The 18,073-nt window shown below is 52.0% G+C and overlaps 1 protein-coding gene across 3 annotated transcripts in view; it reads left to right on the forward strand.

The window, feature by feature from the left end:
• Positions 1 to 16,840, forward strand: part of RAB15 (RAB15, member RAS oncogene family) — a 28,169-nt gene extending 11,329 nt beyond the window's left edge. For all 3 annotated transcript variants that reach the window (XM_033187717.1, XM_033187720.1, XM_033187719.1), the window contains exons 2-7: positions 9,791 to 9,851; positions 10,700 to 10,760; positions 11,205 to 11,282; positions 11,963 to 12,052; positions 13,931 to 13,996; positions 14,150 to 16,840. In XM_033187717.1, the coding sequence (XP_033043608.1) occupies positions 9,791 to 9,851; positions 10,700 to 10,760; positions 11,205 to 11,282; positions 11,963 to 12,052; positions 13,931 to 13,996; positions 14,150 to 14,308 (515 nt within the window). In that variant the 3' untranslated portion in view covers positions 14,309 to 16,840. The remainder of the gene's footprint in view (positions 1 to 9,790; positions 9,852 to 10,699; positions 10,761 to 11,204; positions 11,283 to 11,962; positions 12,053 to 13,930; positions 13,997 to 14,149) is intronic.
• Positions 16,841 to 18,073: the final 1,233 nt, after the last annotated feature.

Raw genomic sequence — 18,073 nt, forward strand, 5'->3', positions numbered from 1 at the left:
TGGTTTCCTGCAGTGGGAGGGGCTGGGGCACTCCTGGGACCTGTGCTTGGTAACTGGAGCTGGCCTGGCCCCGGGGATTGGGTGTCTGCCTTGGGTTTCAGGTGTATTAGGTTGTTCTTCATTGTGGAGTCTCATTACTAATGAAAAGCTCAGGTCGCACTGCTGGTCCTTTGGGCTGTGATTGATCCTGGTGATAACATTTGGCACCCAGAGGCAGCCCTGTTTCCACTGAAGCAGGTGGTGCTTGGCTGGCAGGCAGGCAAGCTGGCACCTGCCCTTAACCCATGAGGTGCTGGCCCGCTAGTAGGCACACCTTACCTGTGCCAGAATTTAGGTTGTAGCCAGACTCTGGAAGCCATCTGGGCCCACAGGGGGCGTCATTTCCTCTTTTCATTGAAACATTCCAGCTGAGTGTTGGCTCGGGCTTCATCTCTGCCCCACTCTCCTTCCTCTCCCCAACATAAGCCTCCTTCTATATCCTAGAGCTCTTTCCATTTCCCCTCCTGCAGCTCTGCGCTCGCTAATCTCATCTTTCCCTAAGGGGGCCTGACAGCTGCTTCTGCTAACATTTCATAAAGCTCCGTGTGCCAGACCCTGTGTTACGGGTTTCACACCTTATCTCACAATCTTCAAAAAAATTTCTCTGAGAATTCTCTGTCACCCCCACTTTACAGGTGAGGAAACTGAGGCAAAGATAGGCTAACTGGCTTCCCCAACACCGTGCAGGTAATGAGTGATAAAGGCAGGACTGGAACCAAACTTGACCTCCTATTTGTGCTCTTAATGGCCAGGCCACTCTGTGTCTTGAGCCATACTTCCTCCATGTTTTCTAGGGCTTTCTAGGGAGGGAGACAGTGATGGGAAGGAGTGTTCTTTAGCGTGGATGTGCCCTGCCTCCTCCTTTCTGTAAGCATCACAGCACCTCCACTGCTGAACTGGGGAGGCACCAAGTTCTTCCCTGTTTGCCTACCCAAGGCGAGCTAGCTTAGGAGCCACGTGAGTGCCGGGTGTCTCCCCTGTTACATCCCTCTATCCTGCCCCTGCCCCCGGTGCCCAGAGGAGGGCCCTGCCTGTCTTCCCAGTTCTCCAACAGCAACACTCTCCCAGCACCCTTGGGCTCCAGTTGTGGCCTGGCAGCTGCCACACAGCCAGAGTCACAGCAGGACGAGGATGGGGCCCGGGCTGCCTCAGGCCATGGTTGCATGGCACCATCACTTCACTGAGGAGCTTTTCTTGCCAATGTCTGTGAGGCATCAGGTGGCAGGACACGTCCCCCTGCTCTTAAGCCTCAGGCACACAGCCCTTCTTATGCTCTCTGGGGTTGGGGGGAGATCCCCCTCATGGAATTGCTTTTTTTTCTTTCTTTTGAGACAGGGTCCTGCTCTGTCACTCAGGCTGGAGCGCAGCCTCAACCTCCCAGACTCAAGTGATCCCCCTGCCTCAGTCTCCCAAGTAGCTGGGACTACAGGTGGACACCATCACACCTGGGTTTTTGTTTGTTTGTTTAATTTTTTCTAGAGATAGGGTCTCACTTTCTTGTCCAGTCTGGTCTTGAACCCCTGGGCTCAAGCAATCCTCCCACCTCGTCTTCCCAAAATGTTGGGATTACAGGTGTGAGCCACTGTGCTTGGCCTATTTATTTATTTATTTGGAATTTGTTTTGGAATTGCTTCTTTTTTGTTTGTTTGTTTGTTTTGAGACGGAGTCTCGCTCTGTCACCCAGGCTGGAGTGCTATGGCCGGATCTCAGCTCACTGCAAGTTCCGCCTCCCAGGTTCACGCCATTCTCCTGCCTCAGCCTCCCGGGTAGCTGGGACTACAGGCGCCTGCCACCTCGCCCGGCTAGTTTTTTGTAGTTTTTAGTAGAGACGGGGTTTCACCGTGTTAGCCAGGATGGTCTTGATCTCCTGACCTCGTGATCCGCCCGTCTCGGCCTCCCAAAGTGCTGGGATTACAGGCTTGAGCCACCATGCCCAGCCTGGAATTGCTTCTTTTTTTTTTTTTTTTTTTTTTTTGAGATGGAGTCTGGCTCTGTTGCCCAGGCTGGAGTGCAGTGGCTGGATCTCAGCTCACTGCAATCTCCGCCTCCCAGGTTTATGCCATTCTCCTGCCTCAGCCTCCCGAGTAGCTGGGACTACAGGCGCCTGCCACCTCGCCCGGCTAGTTTTTTTTTTTTGTATTTTTTAGTAGAGACAGGGTTTCACGGTGTTAGCCAGGATGGTCTCGATCTCCTGACCTTGTGATCCGCCCGTCTCGGCCTCCCAAAGTGCTGGGATTACAGGCTTGAGCCACCGCGCCCGGCCGCTTCTTTTTTTTTTTTTTTGAGACGGAGTCTCGCTCTGTCGCCCAGGCTGGAGTGCAGTGGCCAGATCTCAGCTCACTGCAAGCTCCGCCTCCCGGGTTTACGCCATTCTCCTGCCTCAGCCTCCCGAGTAGCTGGGACTACAGGCGCCCACCACCTCGCCCGGCTAGTTTTTTTGTATTTTTAGTAGAGACGGGGTTTCACCGTGTTAGCCAGGATGGTCTTGATCTCCTGACCTCGTGATCCGCCTGTCTCGGCCTCCCAAAGTGCTGGGATTACAGGCTTGAGCCACCACGCCTGGCGGAATTGCTTCTTTATGCCTGGCACTATGCTGGCACTATGTGGCAGAGATTTAAAAAACAAGCAAACAAAACAAATGCTTTGTCAACCACAAAATGTATTCTCTGCCCCTTAGGTTCTTTTTGTGTAATTGAGACTAGAAGACTAAAATAGGGGCAGTAAGGGCAGGGAGCGATGGTTTAGGGGTCTTCCTTCCAGCCCCCTTGTTGAAGCATCTAGCCCACCAGCTTGGGGGAGCCATTAGGCAGCAGTGGCCAATCCTGAGGCACTTCAGGTTCACTAAGAAAAGGTGCATGTGCTCTGCGGATACCCATGGGCTGAACTTGGAGTCTGGTCCGGACCCGTGGCTGTGCTAGGATCCACTGTCCCCAGCCCCAGCTGCAGTCAGCATGTTCATCATCCTTAGGCCTCTCTGCTTCTTTCTGCATGTTTGTCTACCTCATGCCCTGCTCATTACCAACTGGTCATCCCCTCTGCCCCGCCTGGAGTGAGCTGGTTTGATTGGCTTAGCTAAGCTTCCTTGCCTCTGCTGGCCAGGTCACCCTGTGGGTCACCAGCAAACCTGTTAATGGTCCAGTGTGAACCTGCTTCTCCACAAAAAACATGCTGCACCCAGCCCTGCTTCTCTGAGCTGAGGTTTGGGGCTGAGTTGTTCTAGCCAGAAAGGTCCACAGGGTGTGGCTGGCACCATGATGGGCATATCTGATGTGCCGGGAAAAACAATCAGCTGCTCTCCATGCTTTGGGTACCTGGTTGGGAGAGGGCCCGTCTTTCTGACTTTCTCCTCCTGGGGTTCCTAGCATCTCCGAGAACCTCTGCCAGAGCTGTGTAGAGGTGGTTTGCTTGTTTCTTAACACTTCTGTGCCCTATTTCTTTCTGTACCCGAGAAAGGAAGTAGACTGTCTTACAGGGACACTGTCAGGGTGATGAATATGAACTTACTGGAATCATGAACCATGCCAAGGAGCAAGGAGAAAATAGGCTATGGTGGGTGTCTTAGTCAGTTAGGGCTGGCTGCTGTAACAAAATGCCTTTAGCTGAGTAATTTAAAGCAAGAGAAATGTGTTGCTCACAGTTTGGGAGGCTGGGAAGTCCAAGATCAGGGTGCCAGCAGATTCAGCGTCTGGTGAAGGCTGACACCAGAAGTCTCTGTGACAAAGGTGGCACCTTCTAGCTCCATCCTCACATGGCCGAAGAGGGAACAACTCCCTCAGGCCTCTTTTATAAGGGCATTAGTCCCACGCATAAGGGCTCTCACATCACGACTGAGTCACCTCCCAAAGTCCTCACCTCCCACCAGCACTTTACTGGGAATTAAGTTTCAACATGGGAATTCTGGAGGAACACAGACCTTCAGACCATAGCAGCAGGCTTCTCCCCGTGTGCCCCCTGCCTCACTTCTAGATGCTGCATAATGTCAGTGAAACCCCGATTCTACTAAAAATACAAAAAATTAGCTGGGTGTGTTGGGTGCCTGTAATCCCAGCTACTCAGGAGACTGAGGCAGGAGAATCACTTGAACCCAGGAGGCAGGGGTTGCAGTGACCTGAGATCGAGCCATTGCACTTCAGCCTAGGTGACAGAGCAAGACTCCATCAAGAAAAAAGAAAAGGTATCAGGTATGCCAGGATGTGCGGGAAAAGGCGGTAAGATTCTTCAGCCTCCCAGGGTTGGGAAGCCTCTGGCCGAGTGAAGTATACCCTGGGTAGGTTTTAAGAGACCACCTTTCCCATCCAGCTCAGCTGTGGGATGTGGGAACATGAGTCCGTTACTTGGCTTCCCTGTGGCTCACGATGATAATACCTACTTCTGCCTACTTCATGGGACCCGCGTAAGAGCTGAGGGATTCCATAGCTCAGGGGTGTGCTATAAAGATAAGCACTATGCACCTGGGTGTGGTTCTGAAACTTCCTTGTGCCAAAGAGTGAGTAGGGCTGGGCGAACCCTGAGAATGTGCATTTCTCACACACACTCTGATGCTGCTGATGCTGTAGTCCCTTGGCTGGCAAGGGTAGCTGGATAGCAGGGACCGGGACTCTAATGCCTTCCACTTCAGGGTTCTCTGGGCTGGTTTTCCTGACTCCCCAGGAAGCCTTTATTCAGCAGAGGGAAGGTAGGAGTGAGAGGACTACACTGTCAGTGCTTCACAGACATCATTTAATTTATCCCACCACAGTCCTTGGGAGGGAAGTGGTATTCTCCTTCTACACTTCAGAAAATGGACCTTGTGCAGAGGCTCATGCCTATCATCCCAGCACTGTGGGAAGCTGAGGCGGGAGGATCACTGGAGCCCAGGAGTTCAAGACTAGTCTAGGCAATACAGGGAGACCTCATCTCTACAAAAACTAAAAAAAAAAAAATTAGCTGGGCATGGTGGTGCACACTTGTAGTCCCAGCTACCCAGAGGCTGAGATGGGAGGATCTCTTGAGTGCTGGAGGATTGAGGCTGCAGTGAGCCATGGTTGCACCACTGCACTCCATCCCTGGCAACACAGTGAGACTCCATCTCAAAAAAAAAAAAAAAAACGAAGCTAGGAGAAGTTAAGACTTGCCTGAAGTTACACAGCAAGTGTCAGAACCAGGATTTGGACCAGGTCTTTCTGACTCCAGGCCAATGGATGTTTCTTCCATGACATATATAGCTCTTGAACCTTCTTCTATCTAGTATTACCCACAGTGCTGTTAAAAATACAGGTTTCTGGCCCTCACCCTCAAATTATGATTCAGTAGGTCTAGGCAAGTCAAGGTCATTGTTTTTGTTTTTGTTTTAAGTCACCCCAGGTGGCTGGGCGCGGTGGCTCAAGCCTGTAATCCCAGCACTTTGGGAGGCCGAGACGGGCAGATCACGAGGTCAGGAGATCGAGACCATCCTGGCTAATACGGTGAAACCCCGTCTCTACTAAAAAATACAAAAAACTAGCCAGGCGAGGTGGCGGGCGCCTGTAGTCCAAGCTACCTGGGAGGCTGAGGCAGGAGAATGGCGTAAACCCAGGGGGCGGAGCTTGCAGTGAGCTGAGATCTGGCCACTGCACTCCAGCCTAGGTGACAGAGCGAGACTCTGTCTCAAAAAAAAAAAAAAAAAAAAAGTCACCCTAGGTGATTCTAAAGCTGAAGCTCTGCAAAGCACACACTGAGAAACAGAGAACTCTTGTGCTCCCTCTCTTGACACTTCAGGTGCAAAACTTTTGTCCAAATGTAGTTCTCAAACTTATGCATGTGTGAGAATCACCAGGAGAGCTTATTGAAACTGACTGCGGGGCCCCATACCTAGAGGGCCTGATTCTATACGTCTGAGGTAAGGCCCAATAATTTCTTTTTCTTTTCTTCTTCTTTTTTTTTTTTTTTTGAGACAGAGTCTTGCTCTGTTGCCCAGGCTGGAGTGCAGTGGCACGATCTCAGCTCACTGCAGCCTCCACCTCTCGGGTTAAAGCGATTCTCCTGTCTCAGCCCCGCATCCCAAACCCGCTCCTGAGTAGCTGGGATTACAGGTGCCTGCCAGCATGACCAGCTAATTTCCATATTTTTAGTAGAGACGGGGGTTTCGCCATGTTGGCCAGGCTGGTCTCAAACTCCTGACCTCAGGTGATCCACTCGCCTCAGCCTCCCAAGGTCTTGGGATTACTGGTGTGAGCCACTGCATGTGGCCGGAATTTGCATTTCTAATAAGTCCCAGGTGATGCTGATGTTGCGGGTCCAGGGACACTCTTTGAGAACAGCTTGTTACTCAGGCAATATGTGGGCAGTAGCATCATCTTCACCTGGGAGCTTCCTGCAGCGTCTCAGGCCTTGCCCCACACCTACCGGATCAGAATCTGCATTTTAACTCAATCCCTGCGTGATTCTCATGCACCTGGAAATTTGAGAAATATGCCCTTAGAAGTGCCAGAATGTTAAACCACTGGAGGCAGAGATAGATGGAGAATATCTCTTCTTCCCACGGATACTAAAGATTCAACAAAAAGGGCTGACTCTCTGGGTGTACACCCAGGTGGGGCTGATGAGGACCCAAAAGAGGCGAGATGTGGATAGAGGACTCTTCCCTGAGGGAAGGCAGAGAGAACAGAGGAAAACCTGAAGAAAGGAGGTGGCTTCAGAGGAAAGGCATTCATCTGGGCCATAAAACAGCTGAGAGTACAAGGGTGGGGAGCAGGGGTGGGGAGGGGGTGCCCTGGAGCTGAAGCCTTCAGTGGGAGGACAGTGATAGGTAAACATGTATGTGAATAAACAGTTTGCTAAGCAGCTGTGAGGGCTGGCCAAGGTGAGAAAGCATCCGTCTGCAGAGGCCTCAATAAGGCCAGTGTTTTGACTTTGTCCTGCAGTGCTCAGCAGTGGAAAAAACCAACAGCCACGGAGGGAGAGGGAAGGAGCCACGATGGGCACGGGTTACTGGGGCCAGGGCTTGACTGGTAGGTGGACACAGCAGAAGGCCCAGGCTGTGTGGGAACAGAGCGCAGAAGCAATAGATTCCTCTTGAAGATCCTTGGGCTGTTAACCTTTTTTTAAATTTAAGTAAGGTTGTATGGGTGGGGAGGGAGGAAGGAAAATCCTTCAGAAGACATAGACTTAGTCTGTTTCTTCCATCATATGTGAATGCATATGGATAGCCAAAAGGTGAATAAAACACGTTCCCAGGTGGCCAGTGAGACCTAGGTTGCAAGATGGTGGGGTGTGGGTGAGGCCGCGGAGTGCTGTGAGCCCCAAAATTCCCCAGCCTTGGTCCCCTGCCACATAGCTAAGAAGTAAGGGAGGAGGGAAGGAGTCACCACCCAGCCTCACTTCCGGTGGAGTACCCTGTCTCCTTGTCAGTCCTGTCTCTGGGGACAGTTGCCTGCTTTCGTGTCTCCCTCCATCCCCTCTTCTCTCACAGGGAAAAATTCACCTTAATATTGGAAGTTCCTCTCCTAGCAAAGTCCTTCTCAAGCATCCACAGGCAAACAGGAAACTAAGCAGTTAGGGCTTCCATGCCTAGCCAACTACACATGACTCTCCTCTCGCTCCCCTAAGAACCAGTGCAAGGGGCAGAATGGGCTCTGGCATAGCTGGACCTGTGTTGGAATCTCTGCACGTGCTGTGCTGACCCTGGCTAGCCATTGACCTCTCTGAGCCCTTGTTTCCTTTCCGCTAGGCTCTCTGGGGGCAGGGGCCACATCTTTTTCACTGCTCTGTTTGCACTGAGCACTACGCAGGGCACATAGGAAGTTCCCGTAAGTGTTTGTGGGATAAAGGAAATAAAACCTTCTCTCTTCCTGTCCCCCTTGTGATGGCTTTGCACAAGGCACTGTCCTTGGCCAGGTTTGCTAGGCTAGTGTGAGGATAAACCGGGTATATTACAAATTGGAGAAAATTTCTTGTTCTTCTTGGGAGAAGGTGCTATATCATGAAACAAGAATGTCTTGATTCCCTTCTATGCCAGGTACTGGGGAGAAACAGGTGCCTGATAACTACTGATCCAGGCAGGAATAAGCAGACTACTGCCTCCCATGGCCTGATGCCTCTCTCCTTCCTTCCTTCCTTCCTTCTTCCCTCCTCCTCTTCACTCTTTCTCTGCACACACGGAAGAATGGCTGCCAGGCATTGCCCATTTGGAAAAGTACAGCTCAATGGATATGAATCAGCTTGGGCAGGCGAAAAATGATTCACGTCTGACCAAATCGATTTAGTTCAGGTTGTCTGTTCTGCATCTTTTTCCCCTTGTAATTAAATGATGATTGGTCTTGATGGTGGGAAGGAAAGACAGAATTTAATTTGTTTGCCTTTGTAGAAAGCTGGGGACAGCACGGATAAGGGAAGATGTCTCCCATTTGGCAAATAACTGATGCAGAGGTGGAGTGGCAGTGGTGATGGGGATGCTGGCACCTTCAGGCCTCCTGGGCTGGGCAGTGCAGCTGGTGGTACACGGTTCAGAAGTCTACCATATTCCCATCTGAAACTCGTGGCTGATCCTGCCACTCCTGACCTTGCTCCAGGGAGTACACAAAGACGTAAGCTTAATTCACCCACCAGACGTAGCTCTTGAATCCCTGGGCATAGTGCCTGGGTATAGTTAGGGTTGAGGAGAGGCACGGTGAGCAAAACAACCTCCCTCATCTCTCTGTTGTCACTCAGAGTCAAGCTGGCTACTGCTGGTGGTGCTGACTTCTCTTGCTGCAGATTTCTCCAATATGTTTCTGCCCTGGACATGTTTGTCAAATCCCTTGTGTTTCTTGTGTCTCGTGGCAGCTTAGCTCCTCCAGCCCTTGGATGAAGAAGCATGGGAACTCTGTGCTTCCTCTCCCTCTCGCAGTGACATGCCATGCCACTGCCTCTTCATTTGGTCCTATGACAGTCACTCACAAGCACCCGCATGTACCCAGCCCTGCACTAGCTCATGACAGCTGTAGTCAATTGGGTCAGGTGCTGTATCTCATCTGGCCCCCTCAGCAACCGTCTGAGATACTGGTAACGTCCCTGATGAAGACATTTACTGAGGCGGAAATGGAGGCTCAGTGAAGCAAGGTGCCTGATGTTATAGCAATGAGTTATGAGTGGCCAGAGTGAGGAGATAAGCTCAGGCCTGACGCCAAAGCCCATGCTCCTTCTAGTCAACCACAGCACCTCCTGTGGTGAATGGGTGAGTCAGCAACCAAGATGCATGAGGCCTTCTTTTTGGTGGGCCTTGGCTGGGTGCTGAGGCTTCAGGTACGATCACGGGTTGGAAGAGCCCTCCTCTCTCCACGGTCTGGCACTATGACCCCTTCTGGTTATTAACAAGGCAGAGAGAGAGAGGGAAGAAAGCAGGCAAATAATGCGGGTTGCTATTCCTAGAGATTAGAATTTCAGGAAGGATAAATACAGCATTCACTCCAGAAGTATAAATAGGAAGACTTCACACATGACTAGAATGAGACATGTTTTAAGTCTGTTGAGTAAGGCAGTGATGAAGTAGATGTCCCCAGATTCACTCTCCTCCTCCTGGTCCCCCAGGCCCTTTACTTTTGGCAACTTTCAGCTCAGGGAGGAAGGAAAGCCCCTTTCAAAGCTTCAGATACTTAAGGTCAGTTCCTGCTTAAAGAAGGCCTTTACATTACTTCATCCCTTTGCCAAATTAAACTGAAAGGAAACCTTTCAAGTGTGATTGATTGCATGGTCCTTTCCTGTTCATTTCTCATAGGTGCCCTTTCTAACTTTCTTGCTTTCTTCCTTTCTCCAGGTGTTGACTTTAAGATGAAGACCATAGAGGTAGATGGCATCAAAGTGCGGATACAGATTTGGTGAGTTGGCAGGGAGGAGGAGGAGGCAGATGTAAGAGGAGAGTACCTCGGGCTGCTCCTTAGCTGCCCCTGCCATGTGTAAAATTCCTAGGCTTCACCTGGGATAACTGGCCACCTCTATGATGGAGAGAAGCAAAGTCTCAGAAGCCCATCTCTTCCTAGGAGCCTTAATCTCCAACCTCTAAGAAACTTTATGGGATTGACTATAAGCACCAAAGGGCAGGAATGAGAAGGAACTGGCACACTAACCATGGGGAATTTGTCTCAGGATTAGGCTCTGCCCTTGGGCTGTGCCACAGTGTTAAGATTGGAAGGAAGGAGGCTACACCCCCCGATCATTTAGGGGGAGACCCTGAGAGAGTTCCTCAGGACAGCACGGTGCAGTTTCCACAGTAGCAGAGGGTGCTGCTGTGGCTCTCTGCCTGAGTCTTGGAAGCACTGCCTTTGCCAGGGTTTAGAGCTCCCTCTCAATTCCACAGCAGTATGGGCACTGCCTTCAGAGGCCCCATAGGGACTGGGGGTGTGGCAGCATCCCCTGCCAACTCCCATCCAAACAAATCTGGCCACAGTGGCCAGATTCCAGAGAGGTGTCCAAGGCCTGTTCTGGCTTTGGCTTCTGGTGTCTGCCAGGAGGGCAGTTGGCAGGAAGGACCAAGGCCCTGAAGGCCTGGTCAGCACCAGCACAGATGACCAGGCCTCTGGCTGCAGATCCCCATGGGGATCCAAGCACCCCTGGTTTTTCACCCTGCAGCTCCCCAGTTGTTCCTGTAAGAGGACAGCTCTGCTCTTCCCCTCCCTGTCTGTTCCCATGGTCCCTGCTCCTCTGAGGGACTGGCTTTCTCCCACAGGGACACTGCAGGGCAGGAGAGATACCAGACCATCACAAAGCAGTACTATCGGCGGGCCCAGGTAAGCCACCACGTTGAGGGTTTCAAAGTGGGAAGGTGCCACCCACATTCCCAGCTCTGGGTATCTGAGATGTCTGTGCCACGGATCCCCTAAACACGGTTCGCCTGCTTGGAGGAGTGCAGGGCATCTTTCAGCTGTTCACTGATCATTTGTCCGTCCACTGTTCATGGCTCAGTCACTGCAGGCAGCCCCTCCCCTCCCCTCTGATTTCTGCCCTCCATCCTGGGTCAAATATCCGGGTCATAGCATGTGGTGCCTTCCTGCTGTAGGGAGTTCTGTGATGGGCCTGGGAGGCGGCAGTGGTGGGGTCTGAGAGAAGAGACATTTCTGGATGCTGAGCAGGGAGAAGGGAGAGTGGGACCCAACCTTTAAGGTTCCACGGCCCTTCTGGCCCCATGACTGCTCTCTGTGCGTATCACATCTCTCTATTTCTCTCTCTCTCAGGGGATATTTTTGGTCTACGACATTAGCAGTGAGCGCTCTTACCAGCACATCATGAAGTGGGTCAGTGACGTGGATGAGGTAGGAGATGCCACCTCACTGCCGGGGTGCAGAGAGGGTACCTCACCGGGGAAGGCAAGGCGAGGGCCAGATGGGAAGGCCGGAGCTCTCAGGGTGGGCGAGCAAATGCTTCCAGGAAGCTTTGCCTTCCACAGCCCTGGATGAAGACCTCTGGGTGAGTAAGACATGGGGAAGAAACCGAAGCTGCCATGCCCTCACTCTCCATACCCTGCCAGGCCTCCGTGGCTGTGTCTTCCCCAGAAATGAATTAGTTCCAAGTCTTCCCTGTGAGCAGCTTCTTTCCTGGAATCTTGGGACCAGATGGAGTTGTAAGATTGGGATCTAGTGCTGGCTCTGCACAATTGCTGTGGAGCTTGGGAAGCCATTTGAATCCTCTGGGTCCCCAATTCCTGTAGAATGAGGGCTGGACTTACATCCAATGTCCTTTCCAGCTCTGATACCAGTGGTCCAACCCAAGGAAGCACCAGTCTTAGCCAGAGTGTCTTCTACCCTGAGCTGTCCCCATGATACCCTTGAAGTCAGCCATGGCACTTGGGGAAGCCTGGCACCTGCATCCAGTCAGCCCACCCTGTCCCTAGGGCTCTGGAATTGGTGGTGGGCTGGAGGCAGTGCAGACTCTGTGGGGAAAATGGGGCCGGGGGCAGCACTCACTGGCCGTTCTGCCCATCCTTTGTCCCTAGTATGCACCAGAAGGCGTCCAGAAGATCCTTATTGGGAATAAGGCCGACGAGGAGCAGAAACGGCAGGTGGGAAGAGAGCAAGGGCAGCAGGTAAGTGGAGGGAAAAGGCAAGTCCACCCCAGGTCCTCTGCTGGGCCTCCAGGGCCAGTCCTGAGCACGGGGACCCAGGGGTGGGTTCCCCATCAGCAAGTCCTCCCAAGTGTCCCCAGCACTCCAAGGCCCTGGGGGAGTGGCCATCCTCGGAAGGCTTGTTCTCTGGGTTTCAGGACAGAAGCCCAGAGATTCGGGGTCCATCCAGAAACAAAGATGTCATAGGCAGCAACTCTCCCAAGTCCAGGTCCCCATGTTAGTGATGAAGGACTTCAAGTTGTCAACTTCTTCTCTGACAGCATCCAGGCCTAGCTGCCATGTTATGGTCAGGAAATGATCTCCCATCCCACCCCACACTCCCCCACTCCTGTCCTTCTTACCCAGGAAAGAGCCAGGGAGGCAAATGAGGAGACAAAGAGCCACAGTTGGAGAAGCCATGGGGGCAGAAAGAGTAGGAGGATGGCACTGAGGAAATGTCCAAGCATGCAGGGAGACCATCCTCCCAGAGTGCAGAAAGAAATATTGGTCATTATTTTTTTCTTTTTCTTTTTTTTTTTTTTTTTCGAGAGGGAGTCTCGCTTTGTCACCCAGACTAGAGTGCAGTGGTGCCATCTCGGCTCACTGCAACCTCTGCCTCCTGAGTTCAAGCAATTCTTCCGCTTCAGCCTGCCAAGTAGCTGAGATTACAGGTGCATGCCACCACGCCTGGCTAATTTTTTTGTATTTTTAGTAGAGATGGGGTTTTGCCATATTGGCCAGGCTGGTCTTGAACTCCTCACCTCAGGTGATCCACCAGGTCTTCCAAAGTGCTGGGATTACAGGCGTGAGCCTCCGCGCCCAACTAAGATTGGTATTTCTGAGACAAGTTATCCACCCAGTCCATGGATCTCAAGAGTTTTCCTCTCCCTTCTTAGTCAGTAGCATTCCATTAGTACTTAAAATGAAACTGATTGTTTGGTATAAAATATAAGACATGGTCGGCCGGGCGCGGTGGCTCAAGCCTGTAATCCCAGCATTTTGGGAGGCCGAGACAGGCGGATCACGAGGTCAGGAGATCGAGACCATCCTGGCTAACACGGTGAAACCCCATCTCTACTAAAAAATACAAAAAACTAGCCGGGCGAGGTGGCGGGTGCCTGTAGTCCCAGCTACTCGGGAGGCTGAGGCAGGAGAATGGCGAGAACCCGGGAGGCAGAGCTTGCAGTGAGCTGAGATCCGGCCACTGCACTCCAGCCTGGGTGACAGAGCGAGACTCCGTCTCAAAAAAAAAAAAAAAAAAAAAAAATATATATATATATATATATAAGACATGGTCATTGACCAATTTGAAAGTAGAGGCAAAGCCTACTAGGATAGTATTTATTGAGCACTCTATGTGTGGCACTGTGCTAAGCCAAACGCTTTTAAGTGCATGACCCCATTTAATCATCCCACAACCATGGATGGGAGACACTCTCAGTCTCCTTTAACAGAAGATAAAGCTGGGGCTTACAGAGAATGAACAACTTGTCCAAGGTTGCACAGCTAGCCGTTGGTGGCAGTGCTGCTATTCAGGTCTGGGACTGTGGGACTCCAGAGCCCATGCTTTTTATGAGGATGCCACACTGCCACAATGGATGGTATCTTTATCTCCTGATATATGACTGTGTGTTGAGGGGTGTGGGGTGGCAGCTGGAAGAATGGAGAGGTGTATTTGTGGAGGATCTTCCCCCATTCTCTGCTACCCTGTCTTGGAGCTCCCAGTCCCATCTGAGAAATTATCTACTCTGAGAAATCGTCACAACACAGCATGGTTAAGTGCAGTGGCAGAAGCCTGTGCCTGGTTGTGTGGGCCCCTCCCCTGCCTTACTCTCTTTCAGAAATGTCCTTCTCTTGCAGCTGGCGAAGGAGTATGGCATGGACTTCTATGAAACAAGTGCCTGCACCAACCTCAACATTAAAGAGGTGAGAGCCCTGGCGACCAGGCACCTGCTCTCAGGCCGAGTCCAGCAGAGGCGGGAGGAGGAGCCATAAGATGGACCTCATCCCTTGGGCCCCTGCAGGGTTGCCAGAGGAGAGGAGGAGACGCTGGACTAACCTGTGCCCTTTGGTTTCCAGTCATTCACGCGTCTGACGGAGCTGGTGCTGCAGGCCCATAGGAAGGAGCTGGAAGGCCTCCGGACGCGTGCCAGCAATGAGTTGGCACTGGCAGAGCTGGAGGAGGAGGAGGGCAAACCCGAGGGCCCAGCGAACTCTTCGAAAACCTGCTGGTGCTGAGTCCTGTGTGGGGCACCCCACACGACACCCCTCTTCCCTCAGGAGGCTCGTGGGCAGACAGGGGAGCCGGGGCTTTGCCCTGCTGCTGTCCTCTTGTGTGATGACCCTATTGAGTATCAGTAGCCACTACTCCCCCTGCCTGGCCCTGAGAGCGGCTCTGCTGTCATCTCAAGCAGCCCCTGCCCCCAGCCCGTCCACCCTGGAGTGGTCTTCTTCAGCCTGTTTCCCCAGCCACAGGCCTGCTATGACCCCCACGATGTGCCGCAAGCACCGACTCACCACCCTGCACCCCCCAGAGAACAGCCGGGGCTGGAGTCCAGGCCACTTTCAGCTCCTCCTTTCTCCGTGCATCTTGTCTCCTCTCTGCTTTTTCTCTCTTCCCCTACTTCTTTCTCTGACCCCTCCCCTCCAGTGCGTTTCGTATCAAAGCCCCTCAAACCCCCTCCCCTGTGTGTCCTGCTGTATGGCGGCTGCTGCAGCTCGCTTTCCTTCCTTCCTAACCTGTCCGAGGGGATGGACCCAGTCTCGTGGGGAGGTTCCACCCTTGGATCCAGGAAGAACCCTCCACCCTGCCTCGTGGGTGGGCCAAAGGCTACAGGGTGCTTCTTCCTCTTACCCTCCCCACTGTCCCTCGTGTGCCATGGGCCTGCCTCCCCAGTGACCTGCGAAAGTGGAGCATCGAGGTAGGAAGGAAACGGCAACCGGGGAGTCCTTGAGCCTGGGGCCGCCCTACCTCTACCCACTCCCCTCCAGAGCTTTGCCCTTGCTTGGCTGCCCGCCTGCCTCTTTGGGGAACTGAGCTCAGAGGCAGGTGCTTCAGAGAAGGAAACAAAATGAGGGGTGGCAGGGATAAAAAGTCACCTCCATTCTCTACCTCCCATGCAGCATGAACACAATCTCTCTCCACCGGACTCCTGAATTTAAAGACGTGGACCAAGGCCTGTGGGTACTCCAGGGGCAAGGAAGCCCTGGGGTCAGTGACAATGTCAGGCCAACCATGTACTCCAGAAAGGGCAGCATTTGGAAATGAAGGACTTATATCAGGTTAAGAATAAGGGAGAGCTGGCCAGGGATGGCAGTTTGCACAGCAGAGGGGAATGTAGCAACAGCAGGGCCTCCTGGGCCCCATCTTCCATTTCTTAGGTAAGAAGAGCATTTCCTCAGACTCCCAGGCAGAGGACTGAGCCCAGCCTTCAGCAACCAAGGTTCTCCTGGGACCCAAAGTTTATGGGAGAAGGGCAAATCCTTCATGGGAAGAGAGAAGGCAGGCCCTGGGTAGAAACGCTTGGTGCTGTTCTCTTCGGCCTTTAAGACAAAGCGCTCATCTTGCCCTCTAGCTCCTGATAGGCTTGAGGGTTTGCCAACTGCACTGTGGCTACAGGTGGAGGGAAGAGGACTCCCTCCTCCAGAGTGCTATGTTCAGGAAGTTTCTTTAACCCCATATGGCCCAAGATTAGCTTGTAGGAGGCCCTTTGAAGATGGAACAGGTAATTTACCGGTCCTACTGGGGTTTCTGCCCACCTTCCCAAGGTGGGCGAGGCCTAGGAAGAGGGTTGTTCTTAAGCCACACATTAGCTGCATTGCGTGGCTGCAGCCAAAACAAAGAACTGGGTATTGAGCATTCATCAACTAAGGACCAAAATCCAGGGCACACATATGTGAAGGATAAGAACCCCACTTCCTTACTCCTCCAAAAAGAGGTGGGGATAGAACCACCAAACCTTTCCTCCTGACTTACCAAACCAGGAAATAGCAGGAGAGCGTGGCTCAGGACTTAGGGACAAGGGTGTGGGTTAGATAGTGGAAAGCAAAGGAGTGCAGGAAGTTATAAATCACTGGTTAATGAGAAATGGAGAGAGCTGACTCTAGGATGAAGCTGTGACTAGGCTGGAGTTGCTTCCTTGAGGATGGACTCCTCGGTACCAAGACCTATGGCACATCCCACTGGGGCTAGGGAGGTGGGTGATGCCAGCCCTCAGTCTGTCTTCAGCCAGGGACTTGAGAAGTTATATTGGGCAGTGGCTCCAACCTGTGGACCAGTATTTCAGCTTTCCCTGGAGATCAGGCAGGGTGCCATTCATTGTCTTTCTCTCCTAGCCCCTTCAGGAAAGGAGGACTGTATTTGTACTGTACCCTAGGGGTTCTGGAAGGGAAAACATGGAATCGGGATTCTATAGACTAATAGGCCCTATCCCCACAAGGGCCATGACTGGGAAAAGGTATGGGAGCAGAAGGAGAATCGGGATTTTAGGGTGCAGCTACACTCACCCTAAACTTCTGGTGGCCTGGGGCATGTCTTGAGGCCCAGACTGTTGAGCAGGCTCTGCTGGTCTGTTTACTCGTCACCACCTCTGCACCTGCTGTATTGAGACTCCACCCAGCCCCAGGCACGCCACCTGCTCCTGAGCCCCCACTATCTCCCTGTGACGGGTGAACTTCGTGTACTGTGTCTCGGGTCCATATATGAATTGTGAGCAGGGTTCATCTATTTTAAACACAGATGTTTACAAAATAAAGACTACTTCAAACCACTGGTGTGGCTGCCTGGATGAGTCCCTAGGGTTAGGTCTCACTTGGACCCTGGCAGTGATGTGAGAGGGAGAAAGGCAGTAGAAGCAGCTCCAGAAGTGATGAAGGCAACAGCAGTTGTCTTCCCTTCTCTACCTTCCCTAGTGCCACCTGCAGGGAGGCCCAAAGAAAAGCCCCATTGCCCTGGCACTGCAGAAATAAGATGAAACACAGTTATCGAGAGGATGCTGAACATCTATGAGCAGGAATTTTTTTTTTTTTTTTGAGATAGAGTCTCCCTCTGTTGCCCAGGCTGGAGTGCAGTGACACAATCTCGGCTCACTGCAAGCTCCGCCTCCCGGGTTCACGCCATTGTCATTTTAGTAGAGATGGTTTCACTGTGTTAGCCAGGATGAATGAGCAGGTTTTAAAGCCAAGATGATCTCATCTGTTTGTGTGGGTGAGGAATGGGTCTTCCTGAAGGCATGAAGAGGGACTGGATAATCTTTCAGATTTGTGATTGGATACCTCAGGGGAGCAGAGGCAGACTGGGATCTCAGGACTGCAGGTATTTCATACTTTGGGATATGGAATTGATGGAGGTGGAGAATATTGGGGATAAGGATTGAATGAAGAAAGGAGTAGTACAATGCAGGACAATAGTAGTCTTAAGATCTTCACTACACTTTACAGGGCACTAGTGATAGATAAACTCTTCTGACCCTAACCATCACTGTGTGAGATGGGGAGGGTGGTTATCTATCCATGTCCCACAGGCAAGGAAACAGATGCTCAGAGAACTTAAAGATTTGGCCGGGTGCAGTGGCTCATGCCTGTAATCCCAACTCTCTGGGAGGCTGAGGCAGGAGGATTGCTTGAGCCCAAGAGTTTGGGACCAGCTTGGGCAACACAGACACTGTTTCTAGAAAAAATTAGCTGCGTGTGGTGGCTTGTGAGGCTGAGGCCAGTGGATCACTTGAGCCCAGAAGGTCAAGGCTGCAGTTGCCCCATTGCACTCCAGCCTGGGTGACAGAGAGAGACCCTGTCTCAATAAAAAGAGCTTAAAGATTTGCCTAAGGGTCCCAAGTACAGTGGCAGAATTGTGGCTGGAAACAGTGCACTGAATTGGAATCACTAGAGGGCAAAGTTTTGGCATCTCTAGAAAAATCGCTACAAACAATTCTCATTTATAGTCAGAATTAAGAACCACCAACCCAGGCTTTCTGCCTAAGCCAGTGCTGTGTCCAGATCAAGCAC

This window comes from Trachypithecus francoisi, unplaced genomic scaffold (assembly GCF_009764315.1).
Source record: "Trachypithecus francoisi isolate TF-2019V2 unplaced genomic scaffold, Tfra_2.0 Lachesis_group3, whole genome shotgun sequence".
Classification (NCBI taxonomy): domain Eukaryota; kingdom Metazoa; phylum Chordata; class Mammalia; order Primates; family Cercopithecidae; genus Trachypithecus; species Trachypithecus francoisi.